This window comes from Rattus rattus, chromosome 2 (genome assembly GCF_011064425.1).
Source record: "Rattus rattus isolate New Zealand chromosome 2, Rrattus_CSIRO_v1, whole genome shotgun sequence".
NCBI classification, from domain to species: Eukaryota; Metazoa; Chordata; class Mammalia; order Rodentia; family Muridae; genus Rattus; species Rattus rattus.
In genome coordinates this window covers 186,755,500-186,780,667 of record NC_046155.1, presented here as the reverse complement: position 1 = coordinate 186,780,667, position 25,168 = coordinate 186,755,500, and the positions used below count along the sequence as shown (strand labels likewise).

The window sequence follows — 25,168 nt, the reverse complement described above, 5'->3', positions numbered from 1 at the left end:
GTTCTCCAAGTGTGCGCTGGTCCTTGTTCTCCAAGTGTGCACTGGTCCTTCCGTTCCCCAAGTGTGCACTGGTCCTTCTGTTCCCCAAGTGTGCACTGGTCCTTCTGTTCCCCAAGTGTGCACTGGTCCTTCTGTTCCCCAAGTGTGCACTGGTCCTTCTGTTCTCCAAGTGTGCGCTGGTCCTTCTGTTCTCCAAGTGTGCGCTGGTCCTTCTGTTCTCCAAGTGTGCACTGGTCCTTCCGTTCCCCAAGTGTGCACTGGTCCTTCTGTTCCCCAAGTGTGCACTGGTCCTTCTGTTCCCCAAGTGTGCGCTGGTCCTTCTGTTCCCCAAGTGTGCACTGGTCCTTCTGTTCCCCAAGTGTGCGCTGGTCCTTCTGTTCCCCAAGTGTGCACTGGTCCTTCTGTTCCCCAAGTGTGCACTGGTCCTTCTGTTCTCCAAATGCGCTGGTCCTTCTGTTCTCCAAGTGTGCACTGGTCCTTCTGTTCTCCAGTGTGCGCTGGTCCTTCTGTTCCCCAAGTGTGCGCTGGTCCTTCTGTTCCCCAAGTGTGCTGGTCCTTCTGTTCCCCAAGTGTGCGCTGGTCCTTCTGTTCCCCAAGTGTGCGCTGGTCCTTCTGTTCCCCAAGTGTGCGCTGGTCCTTCTGTTCCCCAAGTGTGCGCTGGTCCTTCTGTTCCCCAAGTGTGCGCTGGTCCTTCTGTTCCCCAAGTGTGCGCTGGTCCTTCTGTTCCCCAAATGTGCGCTGGTCCTTCTGTTTCCAAGTGTGCACTGGTCCTTCTGTTCTCCAAGTGTGCACTGGTCCTTCTGTTCTCCAAGTGTGCGCTGGTCCTTCTGTTCTCCAAGTGTGCGCTGGTCCTTCTGTTCCCCAAGTGTGCACTGGTCCTTCTGTTCCCCAAGTGTGTGCTGGTTTTTCCGTTCCCCAAGAGCATGTTTGGTACTGGCCATTCCCCAGGGGCTTTTGGTGATGGTGAGTGGGCGCCTACCATTTTTCCTTCTATAGAATTCTTGGATATGGCAGCAACATCTGATGTGTTATGTAGCAAGCCCACTTGTGGCACTAGCCACTAACATCCTCTGGGCCTGCCTCTGTGAGAGATCCTAGGCTGGCTGTCAGCACAGATTGTTGTGAAGGGCGCTTCAACACGTTTCAGTGCTTTCCATTGCATTCTAAGCAGAACTCACCAGAGCACTCGACAGCCTCCCAGAATAAGGACAGCGCTTCTAGAATTGTCCTAATCGATGAGAAAAAACAGTAACTCCCGATCCCCTCTTGGTTCTCGTTTTTCTGATCGTAGAGGAAGGTCTATGCTGTTTGCTCTGCCCCTTGGCTGGTGCTGAGCCTCCCCCTCCCATTTCCAATCTCCAGGATGAACCTGGCAGTCTTTGGCCCTCAACCCCATCAGGGCATCTTGCTTGTTTCCATGCTGAGGAGCTGCTTGTGGAGAGGCCATTTGATCAAAGGGAATGGCAATGTGTGTGCATAGTATTTCCTGGGAGGTGCTGGCATGCACGGGCAGTGTTCATTGGCTGCCTTTCTAGGAAGAGGATGAAGACTGTACAGGCCAAGAAAAGTGAAAGTATGGGGTGACAGCAGCAGCAGCAGCCGCCGCCACCAGGGATCTTCAGCAGGGAAATGCAGAGCCTGGAGGGTAAGGCTCCTGATGCTTCCACATGGAGGTGAAGGGGCTGCGTAGTCCTGTAGGGGCTAGGATGGGTGCACCCTACAGTAGAGGTGCCTCGTTGACTCTGTTGACTGAGCCTGGAAGGAGAGAACGTCTTGTAAGGTGCCTGCCGCATCCTAACAGACCGGCCCCAGATAAGGAGCATTGGAGTTCCTACATATGGAGAGACGCAGGAATTCTCTTCTCTCCCCAAGATGTCTACACATGCCCAGCAGCCCTGATCTCATAGCTGTCATTGAGCTTCGTCTCTGAAAAGAGTTCCTTCTTGGTAATTGTCCCATCCTAAGGGCAGCCCATCACCCTCGCCTGTGTGCTTCTTCATCTGGAGGTGCTCTCTGCTTTTCCCACGGTCTTCTTAAAGTACACTGTCACATAAGCGAGGCATCAGTGGCTCTGCTGAGTATCGCTGGATGTCTCCGTCACTGTCCTGTTGCTGAAGAGACACCGTAACCACAGCAGCTCTGACAAAGAGAGCATTTGATTGTGGCTGGCTTACACTCAGAGGGCTAGTCCATTGTCAGCATGGTGGCAGTCAGGCAGACATGGTGCTGAAAGAGCTAAGACCTCTATCTACCTCCAGGTCCAGCCAGCAGGAAGGAGAGAGACATGGCCTAGCTTGAGCATTTGAAATCCTATAGCCCACTCCTATGACACCCTTCCTCCGAGGAGGCCCCATCTCAATCTCCGTCATGTAGTACTAGGTTCTAATAACCAAGCATCCACATATTTGAGCCACTGGGGGCCGTTTCTATGCAATCCACCACAGTGGCTGGAGGGGCAAGTCTGGGTGAGAAGGAAAGATGTCATCACTACGCAGTCATGTCTTCTCTACTTAGATGCAGGAGTACCCAGGACCAGAAGAGGGGATAGCTTTCCTCATGTAAAACACACCGTGCCTCTGGGAGACAGTAAACGTGCTTAGGCGTGTGTTGGTGGTTCTGGTTGTCATGTGTACTTGCAGCCTGCCCCAGTCAGAACACGTATCCACAGTTGATGAGAGTGGAACAGAACTGCGAGTTTTCCCACTCCATGCTCACTGAGCATTCTTCACACGCAGTCTGTGGGTTATGGGCAGACCCACTGTCGCACTCCCCTCTCTGAAGCAGGCCAGGGACCCAACGCATGGTGGTCATGAGGCTTGAAATGAGGTTCAAATGTACTCGATCCCTCGAGACCTGATAAGAAAAACATGGCAATTTTCTGCGTGCATAACCATTATTTTAAAAGTTTGAGATACAAGGAAAACATATTACTCTGAGAAGAAGTGGCTGAATATTGAACTTATGAGCTGTATCGGTTGCTTCCATAAGGAGCAAATCCTAGGAATGTGCTAGAATGTTCCATAACCCCACCCTTACCCAGCCACTGTTTTGGACAGTCTTCCGAGGAGACGTTCTGAGATGTGGATCCCAGTTAGCCATGAGAAGACTTTGTCCAGCTCTGTGTGTGCTGCAGTGGGGCTGGGTTCTGGGTAAGATCCAAGAATACCTACAGAGATCTCAGCGGGGATTTGCACTACTGTCCCCAGGCTGTCATTCCGAGACAGAAGGGCAATTCAGAAGCCTCCAGAAGCAGCTGCTAGTAGGCTGGTTCTCTCTTTTAAGTGCCTTGGCTTCTTGCCAAAGTTCGGTTATAGCCGTGCTGGGCTTGGCTCAGGAGCTGTGCCTTCCAACAGTGGGTAAGCCAGAGGTCTGGTGACAGGAAGACAGTGATGGCCGATAGCAGATAGATAGCCGCCACTCCAAGTCTGGGGCAAAGCAGAGAGGAAGAGTTATCATTCTGACTGGGAGCACTCTGTTGGCTGGGCTGGCTCTGAGGCTCCTTCCTGTTCTGTCCCAACAGCCACTCCTGTATCCAAGGCTGGCCATTCCTTTTAAACTAACCCCTTTTCTTGCTTTGTGTTAAGACACACACACACACACACACACACACACACACACACACACACACACACACACACACACACACACACACACATACATATACCAAGGCGCTCGATAGTTCCATAGCACACAAACAGCGCAATGTGGAAGTTAAACACGGGCAGTTATTTTAATGTCTATTCTTGTGCTAAGGCATTCAAGTCATCAGAGTCCACTGCCAGGAGAACCCTGTGTACCAGATCCCTGCTGATGACGTTAGGCCTCTGCTCAGACACCAGTCCACAGTCAGGATTATGGGGGTTCCTGCACTGTTGCTGTATGCCTCCAAAACCAGGCCGGCTGATCCCTGGGTTCAAGCATCAGACTTCTCTTCTGATGATCCAGATGGGCGCCCTCCCTGGATGAGCTCCAATCTACTTTATCTAGGATAAATAATTGACACTTTGGCATCCTATGACCAGAGGTGGACCATCCCCAGTGTCTCATGTGGGGTGGGCAGGGTAGTGATCTCTATGTGGCATGTGTATCTGTATCTGGATGCACATGACCAAAACGTTTTGCTGATCCTCAAGCGATAATGACTTTCTGGAGTTGTTCCAATGCAGTTTCCTCAAACTCAGAAATGTATGTATAATATAAATAATGGCCTTGGGGTTATAGAAAATTCCCAACTCTTCTTACTCTACAGATAGGGAGGGTCTAAGGGCAGTGAGGTCATGTGCACGCCAACACTGGATGCTGTCTTGAGCTGGGTGTCCTCCAGAGGCCAATGCTTAAATTATCCCACAAGGTGTCCCTCGTATGTGCTTACAGAGTAGATGCTGTGAAGACATTTTGCTGGGTACACAGTGACACACTAGAGAATATACAGTTAGTGCAATACACGTCTTGTCCTGTGGAGGAATCTATGGACATGGAGATGGGTGATGGGCATCCCAATGGCTTCTGGGAGGGTTGGCCAGGCCAGCCTGCTTCTTCCAAACCGTGACACAGGGTGCAAGGAACGAGAAGCTCAGGAACGGGACCCACCTGCGGAATGTCACGGAGAGGGTTGCCATTGGCCTTGCCGTCCATCTTTGAGTTCTTGGTGTTCGGTATCCCTAGAGAAGGGGGAATGTGACCTCAGGAGTTAACCGTTGTGAAGCTCACAGGGATGCAGTTCTGGGGAAGCAGCTCCAGCTTGTCACCTCTCTTCACAGCCCCTTCATTTGCACCTGTCACCGGAAGCCTGTAATTTTTGGTTTGTGCGGGCTGCAGTAAATACCTTTGTTCTACTCGAGTCTTCCTTCTGTGCCAGGTTCCCAGCTCTGACAGCTCTACAGACCAAGCAAGGGTAGACAATAGCACCATGTTGGAGGGCGGGGGCTACATTGGAAAGCTTGGAGCTAGATCCATTTATTTTCTTTTCGCTAAATACTTCATAATCTTTTAAACATATGAAATCGCTAAGTTGACTGCAACAAAAAATAAAGAGGAAGGAAAGAAGAGGCAGAGGAGAGAGGGAGGGACCACGGAGGAAAGGAAGTGAAGGAGTGAGAAAGTTATTTGGTAGATTCCTCTCCATGAGGTTTCTTCGGTTTCAGAGATGGGTAAACTGCGTGCTGAATTCTGAAGCTCATGACTGCTTAGGTCTGGGTTCTGCTGTGACAGTCACTGACCCAGTGAATGGTGTGGACAGCAGGGCAGCCGGGTCATGCCCACTTTGACACTTTCTTCTCCACAAGGATCCCAAAGAAGGTCCAGACAGGAAGCTGAACACACAGCCAAGGCCAGAGACAGAGTCCTCTCACTGCCTGCCACTCAGGAACCACATCCCAGGAGACCTCCTGCAGAGATTTCATAGGCAGAGTATGAACCCAGCTAACACTTGGAGAAATGGCTACCCTGCTGTGCCTGAAAGGAAAAGCCGACTCTCAGGTCCTTAGCTAGAAAGCCAGGAAATTGAGATAAATGAATCACACTTGATTCAGAGGTCTGTGGTTGACACTGAGCCTTGATTTTACATCATCATCATCATCGTCATCATCATCATCATCATCATCATCATCAATAGTAACAATAATGAGTATATGTATGCAGTGTGTGTAGAAGTGCTCTCAGAGGACAGAACAGTATGTAGGATCTCCTGGAGCTGGAGTTACAGGTGGTTATGAGCCACCTAATGAACATGGGTGATCGGAACTGGGCTCTTGACTGCTGAGTCACCTCTCTAGCTGCCATGTCATCTTTAAAGGCTTTCAATTAGTTCCCAAGATTGATACCAAACCCACCTCAGCTCTCTTTCAACTATGAACCTGTTGACCTCTGGGTGAGTGCCCAGCTGTTCCCACTGCACATCCTCACCATGTACCTTCCTGAAGGCCTCTGTCCCTGCATCCAGAGGGATCTTTCGTGTCAAGTGTTAACACTCCGGTCTAAGAACACTGACCTTTTTCTTCAACCCTTTCTCGTTGCATCCAGAAAGTATTCACACTGTTGGTTTCTACCCCTGTCTCCTTGCAGCAGGTTACTTCATCTTATTTGTTTTCCAAAATGCAGAATTAGTTTTAGCCAGGCGTGAGATCTAATTAGTGTAGCCGGACAGGATAATGGTAGGCGAGCTTGGGGAACCAGTACATCTGGGGCGGTGGCGTTGAAGCATCCAGTTTCCTCATACAGAGAACACATGGTCATCTTGATTAGCTTTACATTTCTGGAGACAAAAGGTAGAAGACAGAGAGGGAACTGATTGCTTCGGGCACCGTCAGTCAGGGTGTGGTATTTACACAGTCGCACACCCGTAGAACTTAACTTCCAGATGGACAGAGGAGCCGAGGGCTGACTGGACTCAGACGTCCCAAAGGAAGACAGGCTGGGAGTCCTCCGGGGAGCAGAGCGTGTTTTAGGTTTCTTCTCTTTTATCTCCATTGTCTCTGCTACCCGACTTTCTGTAACCGCCCTTCAGTCTCTCTTCTTCTTTTATGTCCTGGGTGGTAGTTTTCTCATCCCCCTCCATCCCATTATTTATCCTCCTTTGGTCTCCTTTCTATTCAATATGTTAATAAAATTAAAATATAATTATATCATTTCTCCTTCCTTTCCTCCCATGCACACCACCTCACTCCCTCTCAAAGTCATGGCCTCTTCATAACTGTTAGTATTATGTATATGTATAAGTACACAGATGCATAGATCCACTCTGCTGAGTCTTTCTAGTGGCCCTTGCGTGTATGTGATTTCAGGACTGACCATTTGGAACTAGATGAACAGCTAAGGAAGCCCTCCTTGTGTGTAACCAGCTTCCCCTCTCTCAGGGGTCCTTAGTTGCTGTAGCCAGGGGGTGAGGCCCTGTGAGATTTCTGCCCTTTTACAGTGTTGTCTGTTGCTTCATTGTTTTGGTCCTGTTCAGGCAACCATATTGCTAAGGTTCCATGAGTATGGCTTCACTGTCCTTTCTGTTACACTCCCGTGTGTGTGTGTGTATTTATGTATGTATGCATACACGCATGCACACCATACACTATAGGCTAAATCTGCATCTGAGAGAGAACACGTGGTTTACCCAACAAACCTGTAGCCAACATTCTAACTGGAGAAAAACCAAACACTTCCTCTATAGTTGGGAACAGGACTCCATGTTCACTCTGACCATGATTATTCAATATCGTACCCAGAACCTTAGCTGCAGCAACCCAAAGAGAAAGCCATAGAAGAGGTAAAAGCAAGAAAGGAAAAAGTCTAGCTGTCCCTGTTTGGAGCTCTGCTCTTATAGCTGCTTTTGGTGGCTGTCCTTCCTACTCCCTGCTCTCCTAGAACATTCTGGAACCCTGCGGCCACTCAGGAGAATTTCGTAGGGCTCTTTGTCATCTACGGCATGGTTTCTCTCGCAAGTCACCAGATGATAGCTTTGTAAGTGGAGCTGGCGTCTGGCCTTGAAACCAGCTTCTTTCCCCAAACATTGAGTTATTTTTAAGAATCCTGTTCCCTCTCTGACCCCCACCCCAACTTCTCTCTCTCTCCTTCCCCTTCCCCCGTCTCTCCACATGTTTCTGGCCAGCCTCTTCCCTTCTCCTTCTCTCCCCCGCCACCATCCCCTCTTTCTCTGCCTCCACTCCCTTCTCAACCTCCCTTCCCATGCCCCAAATAAAGGTCACTTTATACTTAAAAAAATAAAAAAAGTCCTGTTCTCAGGCACTGTGCCAGAAACCTGCATTTAGTGAGATTCATGACACAGGTCATGTCCTGGCCCCGGAGGAATTGTGTCAGGAGCCCCAAAGCAACTATTTCAACACAAGACAGGGAGCCAGGCGTAGTGGTGTCACCTGTGGTCCCAGGCCACTCACTATAACATATGATGTGACGTGAATGGTCACTGCCACTGTGCCTGCTGCTGTGGAACTCAGATATTGAGAGAAAACCGTGCTCGTGTTTTCTATGGAAGAAAGAGTTAGGACGGTATCATCTCCCTGGCTGTTTGGGGATGACCTCCTGCCCTGTCCGATGTCCAGAGTCCCCCCAACCCCACAAAGACTGAGAACGTTAGCAGAGCCCACGTTTCCTGTATACAGCAAGTCACACAGCTTCAGGACAGGATGATGGACACGTACTGATTGCTGTGTGGGTTTCATGGAGACGAAAGGCTCTGTTTTGGCACTCTTTGCAGTATCTGTGTCAAAAATACTGGATAGTGAGGGGGGAAGAAAGTAAGTCATCTGCATTTCCATGTTGGAGCCTCTCCCAGCCTCCCAAGCGGTGAAGCTCGACACCACCGGGTCACTGTTTGATTCCTGAGGCCACGCACACCGTTAACTGCAGAGTGATGATCATGGAGAATACATTCAGATTTCCCTGAGGTATTGGTGAGAGGGGACAGAAACCTCTGGAAGAAAGCATTGAAGATTTACCTGTCAGTCACAGCACACCATTTCAGTCCCCCGTTCTGGAAGACCCCAGAGCAAACACCTTTCTCAGATGTAGGGGTACAGATGAGTTGAAGAGGGGCCTGGCCATGTCCTAACCCCACATCTCTGCTGTCTTGCAGGAAGAAGGCATCGTGAAGGAGATTGACATTAGCAGCCATGTGAAGGAAGGCTTCGAGAAGGCAGACCCCTCCCAGTTCGAGCTGCTAAAAGTTTTAGGACAAGGGTCGTATGGAAAGGTGAGTCGAACGGGTCAACACTGGTGGGCTGGCCTCAGATGCAAAGGCAGTACAGGCTGAATCTGGCAGAGTTTGGGCATGGAACTGCCCACATTAGCTGAGCTGTGTCTGTCAGAATCGTGAGCCATGAAGCGCCAGATCACCCACATTCTCGTTCTCATCGGGGTCCCCTTGGCTTGTGGTTATTACCGAAGGAGCCGGATTATTCCATTTAAACCAGGGAGTCTTGGGAAGGGCATCTACAACAGCTCTTACTGACAGGGAAGTGACTGATGAGAGAATAAGAAAAAGAGGGGAAAGCCCTTCTCTGGATTGGCCTACACGGCTGTCACTCAAGAGTCAGGAAGGCCAGCATTTGGAATCTGTCTCCTCTCCTCACTTGGTTAATGACACAGTAGTTTTGATACCTCGATACTTTGTTTTCCCCACTTGTAAAATAAAGTAACTTATTTTATATCCCTTTGCTTTGAGTTAAGTTAGTCATGAGTCTAAGCTGGAAGGTTTAAGTGCTGAGCCTGCACATGTCCTTATATCTGCTTACGAATCATGGCGATGGCGGCTGATTCAGGAGATGGGAAATGCTGGCTCTTCCCCGTGCCCCATCCACACACGGTATCCACTGGACTAGCAGCTAGATGGGCACACACTGACAGCCTGAGTGCTGGAGCAGAAGGGCCCAAGTATACCAGGCAGCCAATGCTCCCCGAAGTGTGAACGGAACTGTCCCGGCGTTTCAGAATGACTATTTTTGTGTTGCATGTGGATGTTTGCCGAATCTTGCCAGTCTTCACTTGACTGTGCCGGGAAGAGGGTGGGCTCAGTCCAGTCTGACTGAAGCGCAGGAGTGCGAGGTCTGAGGTTTGGAGAGCTCTCTTACAGACTCCATTGCCTTCATTGTGTTTAGGGGCGGGAGGCCTTCCTCCTGACTTTCTCCGTGGTCAAGTGACTAGGAGCCTGTTTATACTTGTGCATGTTTCCAGTATAACCATGAGGTTTACAGAGTGGATGCTTACTTAGCTGGGTCCTGGGGTTTATGGAAGGAGCAAAACAAAACTCTGTCTCTCTTCCGTCCACAGCTAGTAATGTAAACTGAAAGCGGAGCCTGTCTGCATCGTCAGGAAAATGGCTCAACATTAATAAGAAGTAGGGAGGAATTGAGAGATAATTTTTTTTCTTTAAGTGCCAGGATTGGAAAACACAGACAAGGGTCCTCTCCCTTTCCTGCCTCTCAGAAGCCTCACCCATGTGCTGTCTCCTGAGGGAGAAGCCTCCTCCAGTGTGAGCTCAGGCTAGCGGGGGCCGTTCTTTCCCAGAACAGAAACTCTGCCATGGGCTGTGGGTGATGCCTCTGCTGCTGGGTAACCCCTGTTTTCTTGTGACTGCTACAGCTCCATCTCAAAATAGAAGCACAGAGTAGTTCCTGGGGATGAGGAAACTGGACACTCCCCAGGCAGCACAGAGGTGTTGTTGGAAATCTGAGTGTCCAGTCAGTACTTACCTGAGCAATGGCTGCCCTGAACCTGAACACAGCTTGCTCAGGAATGGGGTCATTATAAACATGGTTAAGAAGGAGGTCTGAGATATGGGACAGTTGATAGAGGACTTCTCTTGTACTCAGGAAGCCCTGGGTTCGGTTCCCAGCACTGCATCACCTGGATGTGAGGGAACGCATGTAATGTCTGCACTCTAGAGGCAGAGGCAGGAAGATCAGAGGTTCAGTCAGTCACAGTTGCTTATTGAGTTCAAGGCCAGCCTGGGCTATGTGAGATCCTGAGTTCAAGGCCAGCCTGGGCTATATGAGATACTGTATTTGAAAAAAAAAAAAATCAAAGAGGAAAGGCCTTCCCAGGCTTCTCATTCATTTTACACTTTAACTTTTAAGAAAGCATTTCTATAGAACAAATCTTTGACGAGGCTTTGTGGATGTGGAGGTGTTAACGATACACTACACAGCCCACCTCTTTAGTTCCTAATCTTGTATGGGCAGGTGGGACAAAGGACTGGAGTTGGGTGGGTACCCATCAGAAGGGAAGAGGAGGCAGTGGAAGGGTATGCTCCTGTAGGTGTCCCATCCTGAGATCCTTGTCTCCAGCCATGTTCTGTCTCAGAAAGGGAAGAGTCCAGACTGGAGTCTAGAAAGAAGTGGGTCTCCCCGGAGTCTCACTCAGGCCTTCCTGGACTCTGCACAGCAGCTAAGGGGGGGTGTCAAATCTTGCTATCTTTGCCTGAACAGGTTTTCTTTTTCCACAAGAGCAGCAGCAGGGAAACCAGCCCAGGTCTGACTGACTGCCCCGCACGGTCCAATGCCTGTGCTGCAGGCAAATACACTGTGTACATATACGTGTAGGGCAGGCGTATGGAAGGTCCTGTCTGCTCCATTAGTCTGGATGCCATGGATGCAGGGCAGGCCATGCTCGGAAGCTCTGACCCCAGCATGGGTGGCTGTTCCCCATCGTTGAGCCTACTGTCCCACCTTTCTTACCTGGGTGACTGAATGAACCCTGACACAAAGGAACAGAAAACCATCTTTGCCCTGGACCTCAGCAGAGGGCCACTGGACTCCAGCTGTGTGCCTCCTTTTTTGCTTGTGCTCCCTAGCCAGATTACACGGAACCTCGGAATAGGGAGGCTCAGGCTGGGATTTCCCTCAGGCAGCATTTGAGTCTCGTTTGCTGTGGGTCCCCATGCTAGAGCACCCCAGAACCTGACTGCCCATTCCAGAGCACCCCAGAACCTGAATGCCCATGCCAGAGCACCCCAGAACCTGAATGCCCTTAGCCCGGAGACTGGTCTTACATGGTACCCTGTTCCCCGGAAACACATGGCTTAGATGCTGTAGCATGTACAGGGCATGGTGTGTGCAGTCTTTCTTTCTTTCTTTCTTTCTTTTTTTTTCTTTTTTTTCGGAGCTGGGGACCGAACCCAGGGCCTTGCGCTCGCTAGGCAAGTGCTCTACCGCTGAGCTAAATCCCCAACCCCGTGTGCAGTCTTTCTAATGCAGTGTCTCCTCATCTGTGTTGGGCTACAGCCCATCAGCACTGCATGAGTCCTGGGGTGTCTGGGCTTGCAACAAGAGAGAGAGGTGACTAAAACAGCCTTTGCCTTCAAAAGAAAAGTCATCTACTCTTAGGAGAGTGACAAAGCCTGGTTGTGTGTTCCAGTGCTGAATGGGGTGGTACAGACTGGCCACTCGGGTGGAGACGTAGGATCTGCCACAGCCTGTGTCTGGGTGCAGATCTCCCACCTCTTCTAGCTCCTCACAGCTCCCCTCTATCAAGAAATGCCAGAGGGGGGGTAGATGCTTTCTCCTTTTTCCTTTAAAATGTCCTGGAGTGTGGTAAATTGTGAGTGCCACATTCCGAGACGGGAATAAGCTGGCATTTTAAAATGTCCTTGCTTTTCTATAACTGAACAGTGGCATTACATGAGTGGAGCTCTAAATGCCTTCACTGGAGGGAGATTGTTGCCTGGGAGTTCCCAGAAAGTAGCCATGTTTCTTCGGCTCAGCCCCAGAGCATCCTGTTGTCTGAGGTCACCCTGGCCAGACTGAGAACATGTGGCTAAGAGCATCAGGCAGTGGTGTCTTCGATTATAGTGATCCTGAGATTGTGTGTGTGTGTGTGTGTGTGTGTGTGTGTGTGTGCGTGCATGCGCGCACCTGGCTCAGGCTACACAGCTGCCTGTGCAGAACTTGTTCTGAAAGTGGGACAGGTCATTACACATCACAGCACATACCGCTGCTGGGAGTGTTAGCGCATAGTCAGCGCACAGTCAGCGCACAGTCAGCGCACAGTCAACGCACACTGTTGCTGGGAGTGTCAGGGCACAGTCAGTGCACAGTCAGCACACAGTCAGCGCAGTCAGCGCACACTGTTGCTGGGAGCATCAGGGCACAGCAGCTACAGTTGCTAAAATCGTCAAAGTTGCTCGGGGGCTTTCTCACTGCATCCAAATTTCTAAATTATATAAGCAGAGGACCAGGAAAGAGATGTGCGTGCCTCGCCTGAGCGGTGTCTCATCTCTGCTGCCGCGGGATCTCAAACCTCTTTCTTCCTGCACTGCAGCCATCCCCCTTCTCTTCAGAGACCTCCGTCTGCCCCTCCAGGCACCTTAGGGAGAACTGCTGCACACGGCTCTAATTCTTGGTACTTAGTAGGAGCATATTAATAATGACAGAGTGCAGCTGCGTCTATGCCTTTAAAGAAACAGAAACCCTGCTTTAAAACAGATGACCGTAAGCATTAGCCACTCCTTTTCAGTGCTGAGGCAGGAGGATTGCTGTGATTTTGAGGCCAGCCTTGCCTACAGAGTGAGTCTTTGTCTCCAAAAAGCTTTAAGCATTTTATATGCAAACATCTGTGTAGAAACTGACATTGTCTTAGCTAATTTGTGAGGGGCACTGCCCAGTGCTCTGCAGATGTGGCTTTCCCTTTAGGTGTTGGTTAGGCAGGAGTGCTCTCCGCAGTCATTTATCATTTCCTCTGTCATAGCCCGTGTTGTGGTGTCATAACTAAATCTTCAAAGACAAAAAATTGGACACGTTCTAAAGGAAAAGAAACTCATTTGACTCATGGTTCTGGAGGCCAGGAAGTCCAAGGGTGTGTCTCCAGTCTATCCACATTTGTGAGGACTTTCCTGATGTGTTGTAATGTGGCACAGGGCTCACCAGCCTCTCGCCCACACTGCTGTGTGGGAGGCGAGGACTACAGGGAACTTGGGGGACACTGTAATATCGTGTCACATTACATGGGGGTGGGAGCGTGGGGGGAAACACAGAGGAAGGCCTGCCAGTCCTGAACGTAAGCGTACTGCTTCCTCTTCCCAGGCTTCTCCCTGCAGGGCGATTTTATGACTAAATTTCCTCTATGCGCATCTTTCTTCTTGGGGCTTCTGTCTCATCTATAGCATGACAGAATGGAGGGGTTCATCTGTCTACTGGCCATAGTCCTGTGGGGGCTCGAACAGTGACCCAGGATCCTGTTCTCCCTGTGGAGACTCAGTGGCCTGGCCATGGATGCATGCATCCCTGACCCCACACATCAACATGCAACTACCACAGTAGTGTGCAGGCAAAATGCCTGCTGGATGCTCAGTGCTCAGCCCCACTGACTCCTGATGGCTGGCAGGAAAATGCGATGATCCTGCGGCCAACAGCACAGACCCTGCTACAAGCTGCATCCTGCTTTCCAGCCCTTAGCCTCCCTTCTCTTGTGATGGATGGATGCTTAGCTGCCATGGTCTGCATAGCGCCTGGGGCCCATCATCACCACCTAGATGCCTGGCTATACCTTCTGCCCCCTCCTGCCCTCTCCTGCCTCCCTCCCTCCTGCCTCCTGCCTCCTGCCTCCTGCCTCCTGCCTCCTGCCTCCTGCCTCCTGCCTCCTGCCTCCTGCCTCCTGCCTCCCTGCCTCCTGCCTCCTGCCTCTGCTTCTGCCTCCTGCCTCTGCCTCCTGCCTCCTGCCTCCTGCCTCCTGCCTCCTGCCTCCTGCCTCCTGCCTCCTGCCTCCTGCCTCCCTGCCCTGCCCTGCCTCCTGCCTCCTCCCCTCCTGCCCCTGCCTCCTGCCTCCTGCTCCCCCTCCCAAGGCCTCCTGCCTCCTGCCTCCTGCCTCCTGCCTCCCTGCCTCCCTGCCTCCTGCCTCTGCCTCCTGCCCCTCCTGCCTCCTGCCCCCTGCCTCCCCTGCCTCCTGCCTCCTGGGCCTCCTGCCTCCTGCCTGCCTCCTGCCTCTGCCCTGCCTCCTGCCTCCTGCCTCCTGCCTCCCTGCCTCCTGCCTCCTGCCCCTGCCTGCCCTGCCTCCCTGCCTCCTCCTGCCTCCCTGCCTCCTGCCTCCTGCCCCTGCCTCCCTGCCTCCTGCCTCCCTGCCTCCTGCCTCCCTGCCCTCCCTGCCTCCTGCCTCCCTGCCTCCTGCCTCCTGCCTCCCTGCCTCCTGCCTCCCTGCCTGCCTCCCTGCCTCTGCCTCCCCCCTCCTGCCTCCCCTGCCTCCCCTGCCTCCCCTGCCTCCTGCCTCCTGCCTCCTGCCTCCTGCCTCCCCCTGCCCCTGCCTCCCTGCCTCCTGCCTCCTGCCTCCTGCCTCCTCCCTGCCTCCTGCCTGCCTCCTGCCTCCTGCCTCCCTGCCTCCTGCCTCCTGCCTCCTGCCTCCTGCCTCCTCCCCTGCCTCCCCTGCCTCCCTGCCTCCTGCCTCCTGCCTCCTGCCTCCCTCCTCCTCCCCTCCTCCCTCCTGCCTCCTGCCTCCTGCCTCCCCTCCTCCTCCCCCTCCTCCTCCTCCTCCTCCCCTCCTGCCTCCTGCCTCCTGCCTCCTCCCTCCTCCCCTGCCTCCTGCCTCCTGCCTCCTGCCTCCTGCCTCCTGCCTCCCTGCCCCCTCCCTCCTCCCTCCCCTCCTCCCCTCCTGCCTCCTGCCTCCTCCCTCCCCTGCCTCCTCCCTCCCTCCTCCTGCCTCCCTCCTCCCTCCTGCCCCCCTCCTCCCCTCCCTCCTCCCCTCCTCCTCCCTCCTCCTCCCTCCCTCCTCCCCCTCCTCCCTCCTCCTCCCTCCTCCTCCTCCTCCTCCCCTCCTCCCTCCTCCCTCCTGCCTCCTGCCTCCTCCCTCCTCCCTCCCTCCCTCCCCCTCCTCCCCCTCTCCTCCTCCCCCCTCCTCCCTCTTCCCCCCCCCCCCTCCCCCCTCCCTCCCCCCCCTCCTTCCTCCCTCCTCCCCCTTCTTCCTCCTCCCTCCTCCCTCCTCCCTCCTGCCTCCTCCCTCCCAGGCATTAGCAATTCTACACTTTTTTGACAAAGTGTGGATAGATGCTGTGGGTGTCAGGAACAGGCTGGAAGAGTGAATGGAATTTTATACACTGAGTCAGTTCAGACACAGGGACTTAGCAGTTAGGCTCTAATGCCTTTTGCTTTAGAAAAAAAATCCCTTATTCCAATGAATAAGGGACTTTGCTGCAATGAAAAAGAGAAATAAATACTTCCTCATTTCTACCTGCTTACTGGGAAGCTCATTCCCTACAGCAAGGAGGTGGTCTTGACCCAGTGCGACATTGTCTAGAACTGTAGTTCTCAACCTGTGGGTTGAGTGTCATTTGCACAGAGGTCACCTAAGACGATTGGAAAACACAGATGTTACGATTCATAACAGCAGAAAAATTATAGTTATAAGAATTATATAGTTGGGTTGGGGATTTAGCTCAGTGGTAGAGCACTTGCCTAGGAAGCACAAGGCCCTGGGTTCGGTCCCCAGCTCCGAAAAAAAGAACCAAAAAAAAAAAAAAAAAAGAATTATATAGTAAAAGCAATGAAAAAATTTTATGGTTGGGGGTGGGGCACCAAACATGAGGAATTGTATTAAAGGGTTGCAGAACTAGGAAGGTTGAGAACTGCTGGCCTAGAATGCGAGTTTTTCCACCTACAGTAACTTTTAGGGATGTGGCAGAGCTGTGTTCTCACGGGGATCTCAGGGTCCTGTGGGTGGATCTGGTGTCTGAAATCCAGCGTGGCAGTTGGTGCACATGAGAGTGAGCCCCAGGCTCTCTCTTGGGCCTGTACTGTAGGCTTGTTCATCCAGCCTTGGAGATGTGTACACACATACCGTGGACATCCCGTACCGTTCTCAGTGACAGTGTGTCCCCACGACTTCCCAGGACCCTGTATGTTCCTGGAGGTGCTGATCACCGTACAAGACAGGGCCCTTCTCTCCTGCACCTTTGCCATCTGACAGAGAACATGACATTTTCCCATGGATGTCACATAGTCACTTCTGCTGAGGATGTGATTACAGCATTGACAGTGGCCAGGAGGAGTTGGGTAGAGGCAGTGCTGGGGCAGGGAGCAGCTGAATTCCCTGCAGGACACGTGATGTAGGTGTGGGGTTGATACTCCATGTACAGATGTGCATCCTGGGCTTGGACAATGCATCCTCCTAGTTCTTCATCTGCTGCGCCACTGGAATAGATGTCTGTGGTCTTGCGGGAGGACAGCAGATACCGACTGGTCCATACCTTGTCTCTGCACTGAGAGACTGTGCTCCATATTCTGCAGGTTCCTGAGTAGGCTCCTTGTCTGTGACAGAGAACCAGGAGATCGAGGACTTATCTACCTTGTGGCTAAGGAAACCTGCATCCCTACTGTGATTGATGTTACAGATAAGCTCATGGTGGTGCTGCATCCTTGGCCAGTGTGGGCTCTCTAGAGTTTGCATGGAGCTAGAATACCCCAAAGTGCATGCAGGAGGGCTGGGCACGAGGAAAGCCTTTCAGAAGGAGAAATGCAACAGATCCATTTAAGGGAATCTGCCTCTGCCCACAGCTACACCACAGCCCGGGGTGCCAGTGTGGGCTCTGCCACCCAGCAGGGTTTACATCAGTGGAAAAATTCTTTTAGGAAATCATTACTTTACTCATGCGTGGAACATTCCTTTTCATACTTAGCATTTTTCTTCATTAATTTAAAAAAAAACCCAGCAATCTCACCTTAAGTTCAGCCTGTCTCAGGTATCTATTGTTTGTGATTAGTTCTTGCATCAACAGTGTTTTCAGAGAACGTTAAATACCCACAGGAGTGTGCTTAAGGGCCATCAAATACTGTCTGTGAGCTTCTGCTGCCTACAGGTAGAATCTTCCCCTGGCTAGTCTCATGTCGACTTGACACAAGCTAGACTTATCCAAGAGGAGGGAATCTCAGTTGAGAAAATGCCTCTATGAGATAAGGCTGTCTGCAAACCAGTAGGACATTTTCTTAGTGAGTGATTGGGAGGAGGGCCCCAACCATTGATGGTGGCTTTGTCATGGGGCTAGTGGTCCTGGGTTCTATAAGAAAGCAGGCTGAGCATGGGTAACAAGCATAGAAACACCCTATGGCCTTTGCATCGGCTCCTGCTTCCATTTTTTCTGCCTCCTGTTCTGACTTTCTTTGATGATGGATTGTGATGTGGAAGTGTAAGCCCAATAAACCCTTTCCTCCCTGACTTGCTTTGGTCACGGTATTTCATCACAGAAACTCTAAGACCAATCTGGATACAGAAAGTTCAAATAGGAGTAGCTAGTGTGTCTGGGGCAGTCTGATCTGTTTGGGTCTCCCTTCTGGTACCCAACCCAGATGCAGGATGGTGCGAAGCCCAGAGCTGCAGCAGGTAGATGAAGCATGTGTTGGCAGCCTGAGTGCTGGAGATAGCTTATATTTCCTATGGGTACCCACAATCGGAGCGTCCTTCACAGCCCCTTATCAAATCCGTTAAGGTAGTGTCCTATTTCATCTCTGCAACTGAGAAAGTGCCCAACAGAAGCGTCTTAGAGGAGAGCGGGCTTCTAAAGACGTTCTCACCGTTCCACAGCCCAGTAATGCAGGGAAGTCGCAGCAGCAGGAGATTGAGAAAGGCGGACACGTCATATCCAGTCAAGGGCACAGAGGAAGGGAAGCATGAATGCTCACTTGTTAGCCTGCTAGCTTATACTGAGCTCAGCTCCTCCACTCTTACACAGTTCAGCACCTCCTGCCTTTGACCATACCAGCCGTAATGGGCTCAGTCTACCCACATGGGTTGGACACTCTTACAGCTAAACCCAATGTAGGCAGTTCTTCAGTGGGCTCTTCCTGGGTGACTCCAGGTTTCGTCCAGTCGGCAATTAAAGCTAACAGCACAGACAGCCACTGTATTTCTTATTCCTCAGGTGTTCTTGGTGAGGAAAGTCACAGGATCGGATGCTGGTCAGCTCTACGCCATGAAAGTCCTGAAGAAAGCCACCTTGAAAGGTAAGAGCCTTGGGAGGGACCAATTGCTTCTGAGCCACACTCTGCAGTCTTCTTGGGAGTTTGCAGAAATACAGTCCCTGCTTGGTCTTCATGGTTTCGGGAACCGCTCTCAGAGGAGGGCACCAGGCCCTTGATCTCTGGGTGATAATAAGCTGTGGTCATTTCCCGGGTGCTGTAGCTATCCCTGCAAGCTTCTCCAGTTCTCGGAGGAGAAGTTGTTGCATAAGGAGCGTTCTACATATGCCCTGCTGCAGGGACCATGTGGGAAACGAGCAGCGGAGAAGCAAGCCATTTGTTCCGCCGTGGCTCCACAGTAGGCCGTGCACCACCCGGCACACGGGATTGCTCAGTTTCACAAATGCTCCGCTCGCAAATGTGCTAGGCTCCCTTGTTGCCCAGTGACTGGGGGCTAGACGTGCAGTGACCTGCTGGCTTCCAGCCTCTGCTGTGCCATCCTCCCAGTAAGGTATAAGCAATAAACACAAGGGCCTGTCGCAAGCCCAGACTGGGCTCACTCAGACCTGCTCTGTTCTGATTGTCCTCTTCATCTGCCACTGAGGAGGGATCCAACATCCCCCCAGCACGAGGTTCACCAGCATGGACATGATATGACAGCGGCTTGTTGGTGACGTGTACAGGTAGAGCCTTGACTAGGGGCTGATCTGGCAGGAGCATGGGAGCGCATGCGTAGGCCTTTGTGTGCTGTGAGCTTCAAAAGATGTCCTGGGCACTTGAATCTTTTAGGACCTATCATGTACTGACCTTGGCAGCAGAGGGTCCAAAGAATGTGTTATTCTGTGCCTTCAACATGCTTGATCTCTAGCTGGGGAGATAAAATACACGTCTTCCAGCAGCATATAACCAGTAAGCTAGGGCGGTCGATGTATGGACGAAGTCTCCGTAGACTGTAAGCATCTTAGTATACAGGCCAGAAAAATCCTTCCAAGGGAGATGGCTCTGGGGTTCAGCAGATATGTGAGATCCAAGGCCTAACTTGAGAATTGGCAATTATTTCCCATAAAAGAGATAGATTGGGTTGGCCAGTGGTTAGAAAATGCAAATACTGACTACTTCTGCCAGCATGGGCAGAGATCTGTCTCTGAGCGTTACTAGGGAAGGCCACTGTAAACATTGACAAGTGACTCATGGCCACACGGGAGCTGAGCCTAGACCGTGGTTCTCTACACATCATTCAGATGCACACCGACGGCTTCTTTCTTAGAGCTGACAAAAGGTTATGGGCGGTGTAACGTTGGTACAGTTAGTTGTTAATTGAATACGGTGAACCGGTCCAAAATTCTTCACAAAAAATGTTAAAGAATTGTTCCTTCTGGCTGAGAAATGTAGAAGAAACAACTCCACCCAACATTTAATAAAATAAACTCTTCACTTAAGGATTGTCTCAGAGAAACAGACATTAAAACCCCGCTAGTTCAGGATCATTTAAAATAGACCACTCCTTCAGTTCTTCAGAGGCAAAACCCCTGCCCTACGGCCCAGTTCGCCACAGAGACCCAGCACCTCCATCAGCAGCACAGCTCTGAGTGAGCGCAACCCTCCCTGTGCACTGTGATGTCTGTCATCATCGCTGTCACCTGAAAATGCACACCTCAGTGTGCCTCTAAAGAGGTTTCCAGAGAGGTCCAGCCGAGGAGAGAAGGGCCACCCTGTAGCTGGGTGACAGCGACCCATGGGTGAATAAAAAGAGGGAAGGAGGGCCAAGCACCAGCATCCGTCACTGTCTGCATCCTAGCTGTGAGCGCAGCACAAGCAGCTGCCTCCTGCTCCTACCTCAAATCATGAGCCCTTCCTTCCTGGAGATGTGTTCCTTTGCTATCTTTTCCCATAGTGCAACGTGGTCTGTCCACACAGTGTGTGTTTCTTGGCAGTAAGACTAAATACAATACTCATTCATGTCATAGCCTGGATGAACATGAGGACAGGACACTGAGAGGAAGAAGGCCGACACAAAGTTCATATGTGGCGATTCTAGTTTCTTGATGCTGAGAAGACGGACTGAGCTGGTTTTGTGGACTTGGCGTAAGCTAGAGCTAAAAGAGGAGGGAACTTCAGTTGAGGGAATGCTTCCATGAGGTTGGTCTGTAGGCGAGTCTGTGGGGGAATGCTCTTGGTAATCATTGCCGTAGGAGGGCCCAGCCCACTGGGAAGTGGTCCTGGGTTGCCTAAGAAAGCAGGCTGAGCAAGCCATGAGGAACCAACCAATAAGCAGCACTCTTCCATGGTCTCTGCATCAGCTCCTGCCTCCAGGTTCCTGCCTTGACTTCCTGCCCTGGCTTCCTGCAGTGATGGACCGAGGTCTGGATGTGTAAGCCACATAGGCCCTTTCCTTCCCTAGTGCCCTCAGGTCTTAGTGCAGCAACAGAAACCAAGCAGGAAGCAGGACATTGACTCACAGAGGTGGCTGTTACACCTGTGGCTCTGGAAGAGACGTTGGAAACAAGCTTGAGTTCTTCATGGGCCTGGCCTTCTTAGGGGTGGAGAAAATGTTTTAAAATGGAAAGTGTCAAAGATCCTCTCAGATCCAGATCAGGTGCCTCTTTGTCTTGAGGACGAAGGAAGGTAGATGACAGCGGGTGCTGATGTCACTGGGCTCAGCCTGAGGACTTATCATTCTCGATGGTCACACACACGTCCCACTTAATGATTGACTCCCTGTTAGGCTTCATGGTCTTAAAGTCTTCTCTGTCCTTCCTGTCCCTTACATCAATTCCCTCTGCAGTCCGTGATGAAAGCCTGACAGAAAGAAGGGTGGAAGAGCACTTTGGACTCATGGTTTCAGTCTGGGGCTGTTTGGCTCCGTGTGGTTGGGCAGAGTGCAGCACTAACAGGAATAGGAGGCTGAAGAAAGGGGCAGGGACCGGAAGTAGCCAGAGCACAAACACACCCCAGATACCTACGTTCTCCAGCTAGGCCACACCTATCATTCACATTCCAGTGATGCCACCAAATTGTGACTCCACCATGGTGTCCATCTGTCCATTAAGTGAGAGCCCCATTGTGTCTGGAATTGCCCTTCCTGGATTGAGCTACAGTAACTACTTAACCCATGAGGTCGATAATCAGAGAAGCACTGCTTAAGCACCCTCACCCCCTCCCCAGCTCTGGGATGGAGGGAAAGCAGAGTGAAGGGGAGCCACTAAGGAGGGTCCTAGGTGCCCGGCCTGTGCCGCAGCATGCACAGGTGTGACGGTCCAAGAAGCTGTGCTCTCTGCAGCCCTTACCAGCCCTTTGCTCCATCAGAGATAAGCAGAATGTCCAGCCTCTAACTTCTACAAATATTATATAACCTATAACCATTTCCCTTGTGTGATAGGTCTTTGAGATGGTTTGTAGTACAAGGTGAATTACTCTCAAGAAAAGCCTTCCGATCCAGTTTTAGGTAGTATATGAGACCGCATATCTTGGATGGCCATAACAAGTGCCCTGAGCCTGTGTTAAATGTATGCACACATGTACACACACACATACACACACATATAAACATACAACACATGCACACATACATACACACAAATATATTCATATATACACATACAAAGTCACATGGACACACACGTACACGTAAACATACACATACAAATATACACACATATGTACACACACATATACATGCATACAAAATCACATACACACATGTATATGCACACAAGTATACATTTACAACACATATACACACACATGTCTACAAATATATACATACAAAATCACATGTGGACATACAACACATGTACATACTTGCACACACAGACATACACATAAACATACAAATATATACACACAACATATGTACACACATACACAAAAATATACATACATACAAAATCATATACACATATGTATATGCACACACATATGTCTTCATCAGCAGGAATAATAGGGACATGTAAACAAAAACTGTCTAGTTACCAAATTACAGACAACTTTTATTTTCTCCTCCATGAGTTGTATTTCAAGTTTTCAACAACAAAACCCTTCGAATCTGGTGTCTTACAGTTTTTTAAAAAACAAATACTCTAGAATAGTATGTTTGACTATGTGCAATCACTTACATATTATGAAAATGAGCCATATGGGGAAAAGGAATGGAAAAAAATTTTATCTCCTTGTGCTCCTTCCAAAGTCGACTGAAACCAAACATTATTTTTTATTCCACACCATTTCGGATATTATATTCCACACCGTTTCAACTCTCCATAATGGACCATCACTAAGGAATCAATTTCCTCCCAGGAATTCAATTGGGTTTCTTTCTTAAGAGAAAATGGAGGAGCCTCACAGAGCAGTTTGTGTGTGAGAGTGGTGGCCACAAGATGTGATACTGTATCCCATGGCAGCTGTAGAGTGGTCTCTTGGCCCCCTTGTGCTCTCACTGGGCTAACCCCACTCTCCCCACATGGGCTTCTTTCTCAAAGCTGGGAGGAGAGTCTAAACAAAAGAGCATTCAAGTTGGTTTTACTTCCAATTCCTCTGTATCGTCTCAGATACCGAGTTCCTTCCCTTCTGTGTCATGCCCCCAGCTTGCAGGCCAGCGGGGAGAGGTGTGTCTGCAGCACCCATGGTGTGTCTGTCACGCCCACGGTGTCTTTCCTTGCCAATCACGAACTCTAAGAATATAGTCACCAGAGGGAACTGGAATTCAGTTGAATAGCAAAGTCATTTTGAAAAGGAAGAAATGAAAAGGGGGGTCGGGGCTGGTGGAAACCGTTCTTTTTGAAACTTGAGATTGTCTTTCCATCACAGTGCCGTGACGGCCAGGTGTGCAGGAGGAGGACTGTTGTCAGTGGGAGTCCTCGGGAACTGACAGGGAGGATAATAGTTCTCAGGGTTCTATCTTACCTTCCAGTCTGCAGTGTCAGGCGCAGCCCCTCCTTTTGTCACCAAGGTGACAAGCAGTTTATGCCTAGGGTGCCAAAGCTGGAAGAGAAAGGAACCCGCAGGTGCACGCTCTAGTTTGCCGTCCCAGCTAAGGTCCACCCTCCTCCCAGTTCCACTCTCACTTCGTGACAGGATGGTGCTCCTTAAGGACCTTTATAGTGTTTTTGTTTTTTTTTTTTGTGTGTGTGTTCTTGAATTTGGCAAAGTTTTGTGACAGTGTAAAGGAACTGTGGGAAATGGTTTTCTATTGTGTACTTTAAATATAGGGAAACGTGGAGTTTGGTGTCTCACTCAGTGATGGAAGACTTGACTGAGTGAACACATTCCCAAGCACGAGCCCCAACGTTAAATGGACCCGGTCTCTTCCGTGGTGTTCATGAATTGGTAAATGGGCACACGTACCAGCCGTAAGAGATGTTCTGTATCAAGTCTGACAACGGCTTTCTAGAAGATTCCCAGCTGCAGCTGGGGCTTCACGGAAGGTCTGAGCCCAGGAATCTTAAACTTCCCTCCTGTATCTGTTCATTGCCCGTGTGGGATTGCTTAGGACATGGTTCAGAGTAGGAAACTGGGCGTGGAGCCGCAGCCGGCTCTGACTCCACTGGCCATGTCACCTGGGAAGCCTCTCCCGGCCCCACACCCCCTGAGCTAAGACAGGGCCAAGGTTAATAGGTGCCTTCTTCCAGCTTTTGAGTGGAACTCAGACCCGTGGTGATTTGGAGCGTTGATGGCACACAAACCTTCAGGAAGCTTCTCTGCTCTTTTTCTCCAAGGGAGCCAACTGGTCTGGAGATGAGCCAGGAGGGCAAAATGGGCAGCCCGCTCCAGGCTCGCCTCAGTCTGCTGTGCAGAGGTGGGGGTTGCCATCTGCTTAGGGAGAATGCTGTGCTCCCTCCATGAATGGTCTGAAGGTGGCCAATGGGTGTAATGATGGCTCGTGGTGACTGCTACCATACGTGGTACAGAATTCTTGTCCCTGTGGTCGGCATGTGGCATTTCTTTGCAGGACTAATTTGCCATTTTTTATTAAGATTTATTTATTTATTTATTTTTATGTGAGTACACTGTAGCTGTCTTTAGGCACACCAGGAGAGGGCATCAGATCCTATTACAGATGGTTGTGAGTCACCATGTGGTTGCTGGGAATTGAACTCAGGACCTCTGGAAGAGCAGTCAGTGCTCTTAACTGCTGAGCCACCTCTCCAGCCCTTGATAGGGTTTTCAACCCGTGATTTAGATCTAACTGGTAGTCCTGGAAGTCAGTGTTCTCACCCTGCAGCTAGCATGCATTTTCTTCTCAGAAGGAAAGTATGTTCTGCTGATTGAGAAGGAAAACAGCACCCTCAGGCCAGCTCTCTAAGAGAGTAACTCAGCCCATGCATTGATAGTCACTGCAATGCCAGGCATGACTCTTGGTGACTGAGGGGTGGCTCTTTGGGAGGCATGGACATGAGTCAGAAGAGGGAAGGGACCTAAGCAGGATGTTGTCAGTAGAGCCTGCTTCTTGTGATGTCCGTGTGGGAGAGGAGCACTGGTACACAGCTCCACAGACATACGTGACTAAAGTCCGGTGACCAGTACAGCTGAGTATTGATGACACTTGTGTTGACTGCAATGTCTTGAAACAGTTCCTGGCTGGAGTTGCCCCAGCACTCGTCCCGGCCCCCAGAGTGGTATTGTCAGCACTTCTGTATTTGTTTCTGTCATAGCTGAGGTACTTCGTTAAAACATTGACTCATTCATGCTGCCTGCATCTGAACAGATTGCGTTTCTAAGTTAATTCATTTATGCCATTTGATTCCCGTTTGGGTGATTTCAGATTCCTGGGAGGCAGGGGCCATGCGAGGCAC

At 50.7% G+C, this 25,168-nt stretch overlaps 1 protein-coding gene across 1 annotated transcript in view; it reads left to right on the top strand.

Moving 5' to 3' along the window:
* Positions 1-25,168, top strand: part of Rps6ka2 (ribosomal protein S6 kinase A2) — a 144,612-nt gene that overhangs the window by 48,178 nt on the left and 71,266 nt on the right. The window contains exons 2-3 of the mRNA XM_032894681.1: positions 8,582-8,698; positions 18,341-18,422. Coding sequence (XP_032750572.1) covers positions 8,582-8,698; positions 18,341-18,422 — 199 coding nt within the window. The remainder of the gene's footprint in view (positions 1-8,581; positions 8,699-18,340; positions 18,423-25,168) is intronic.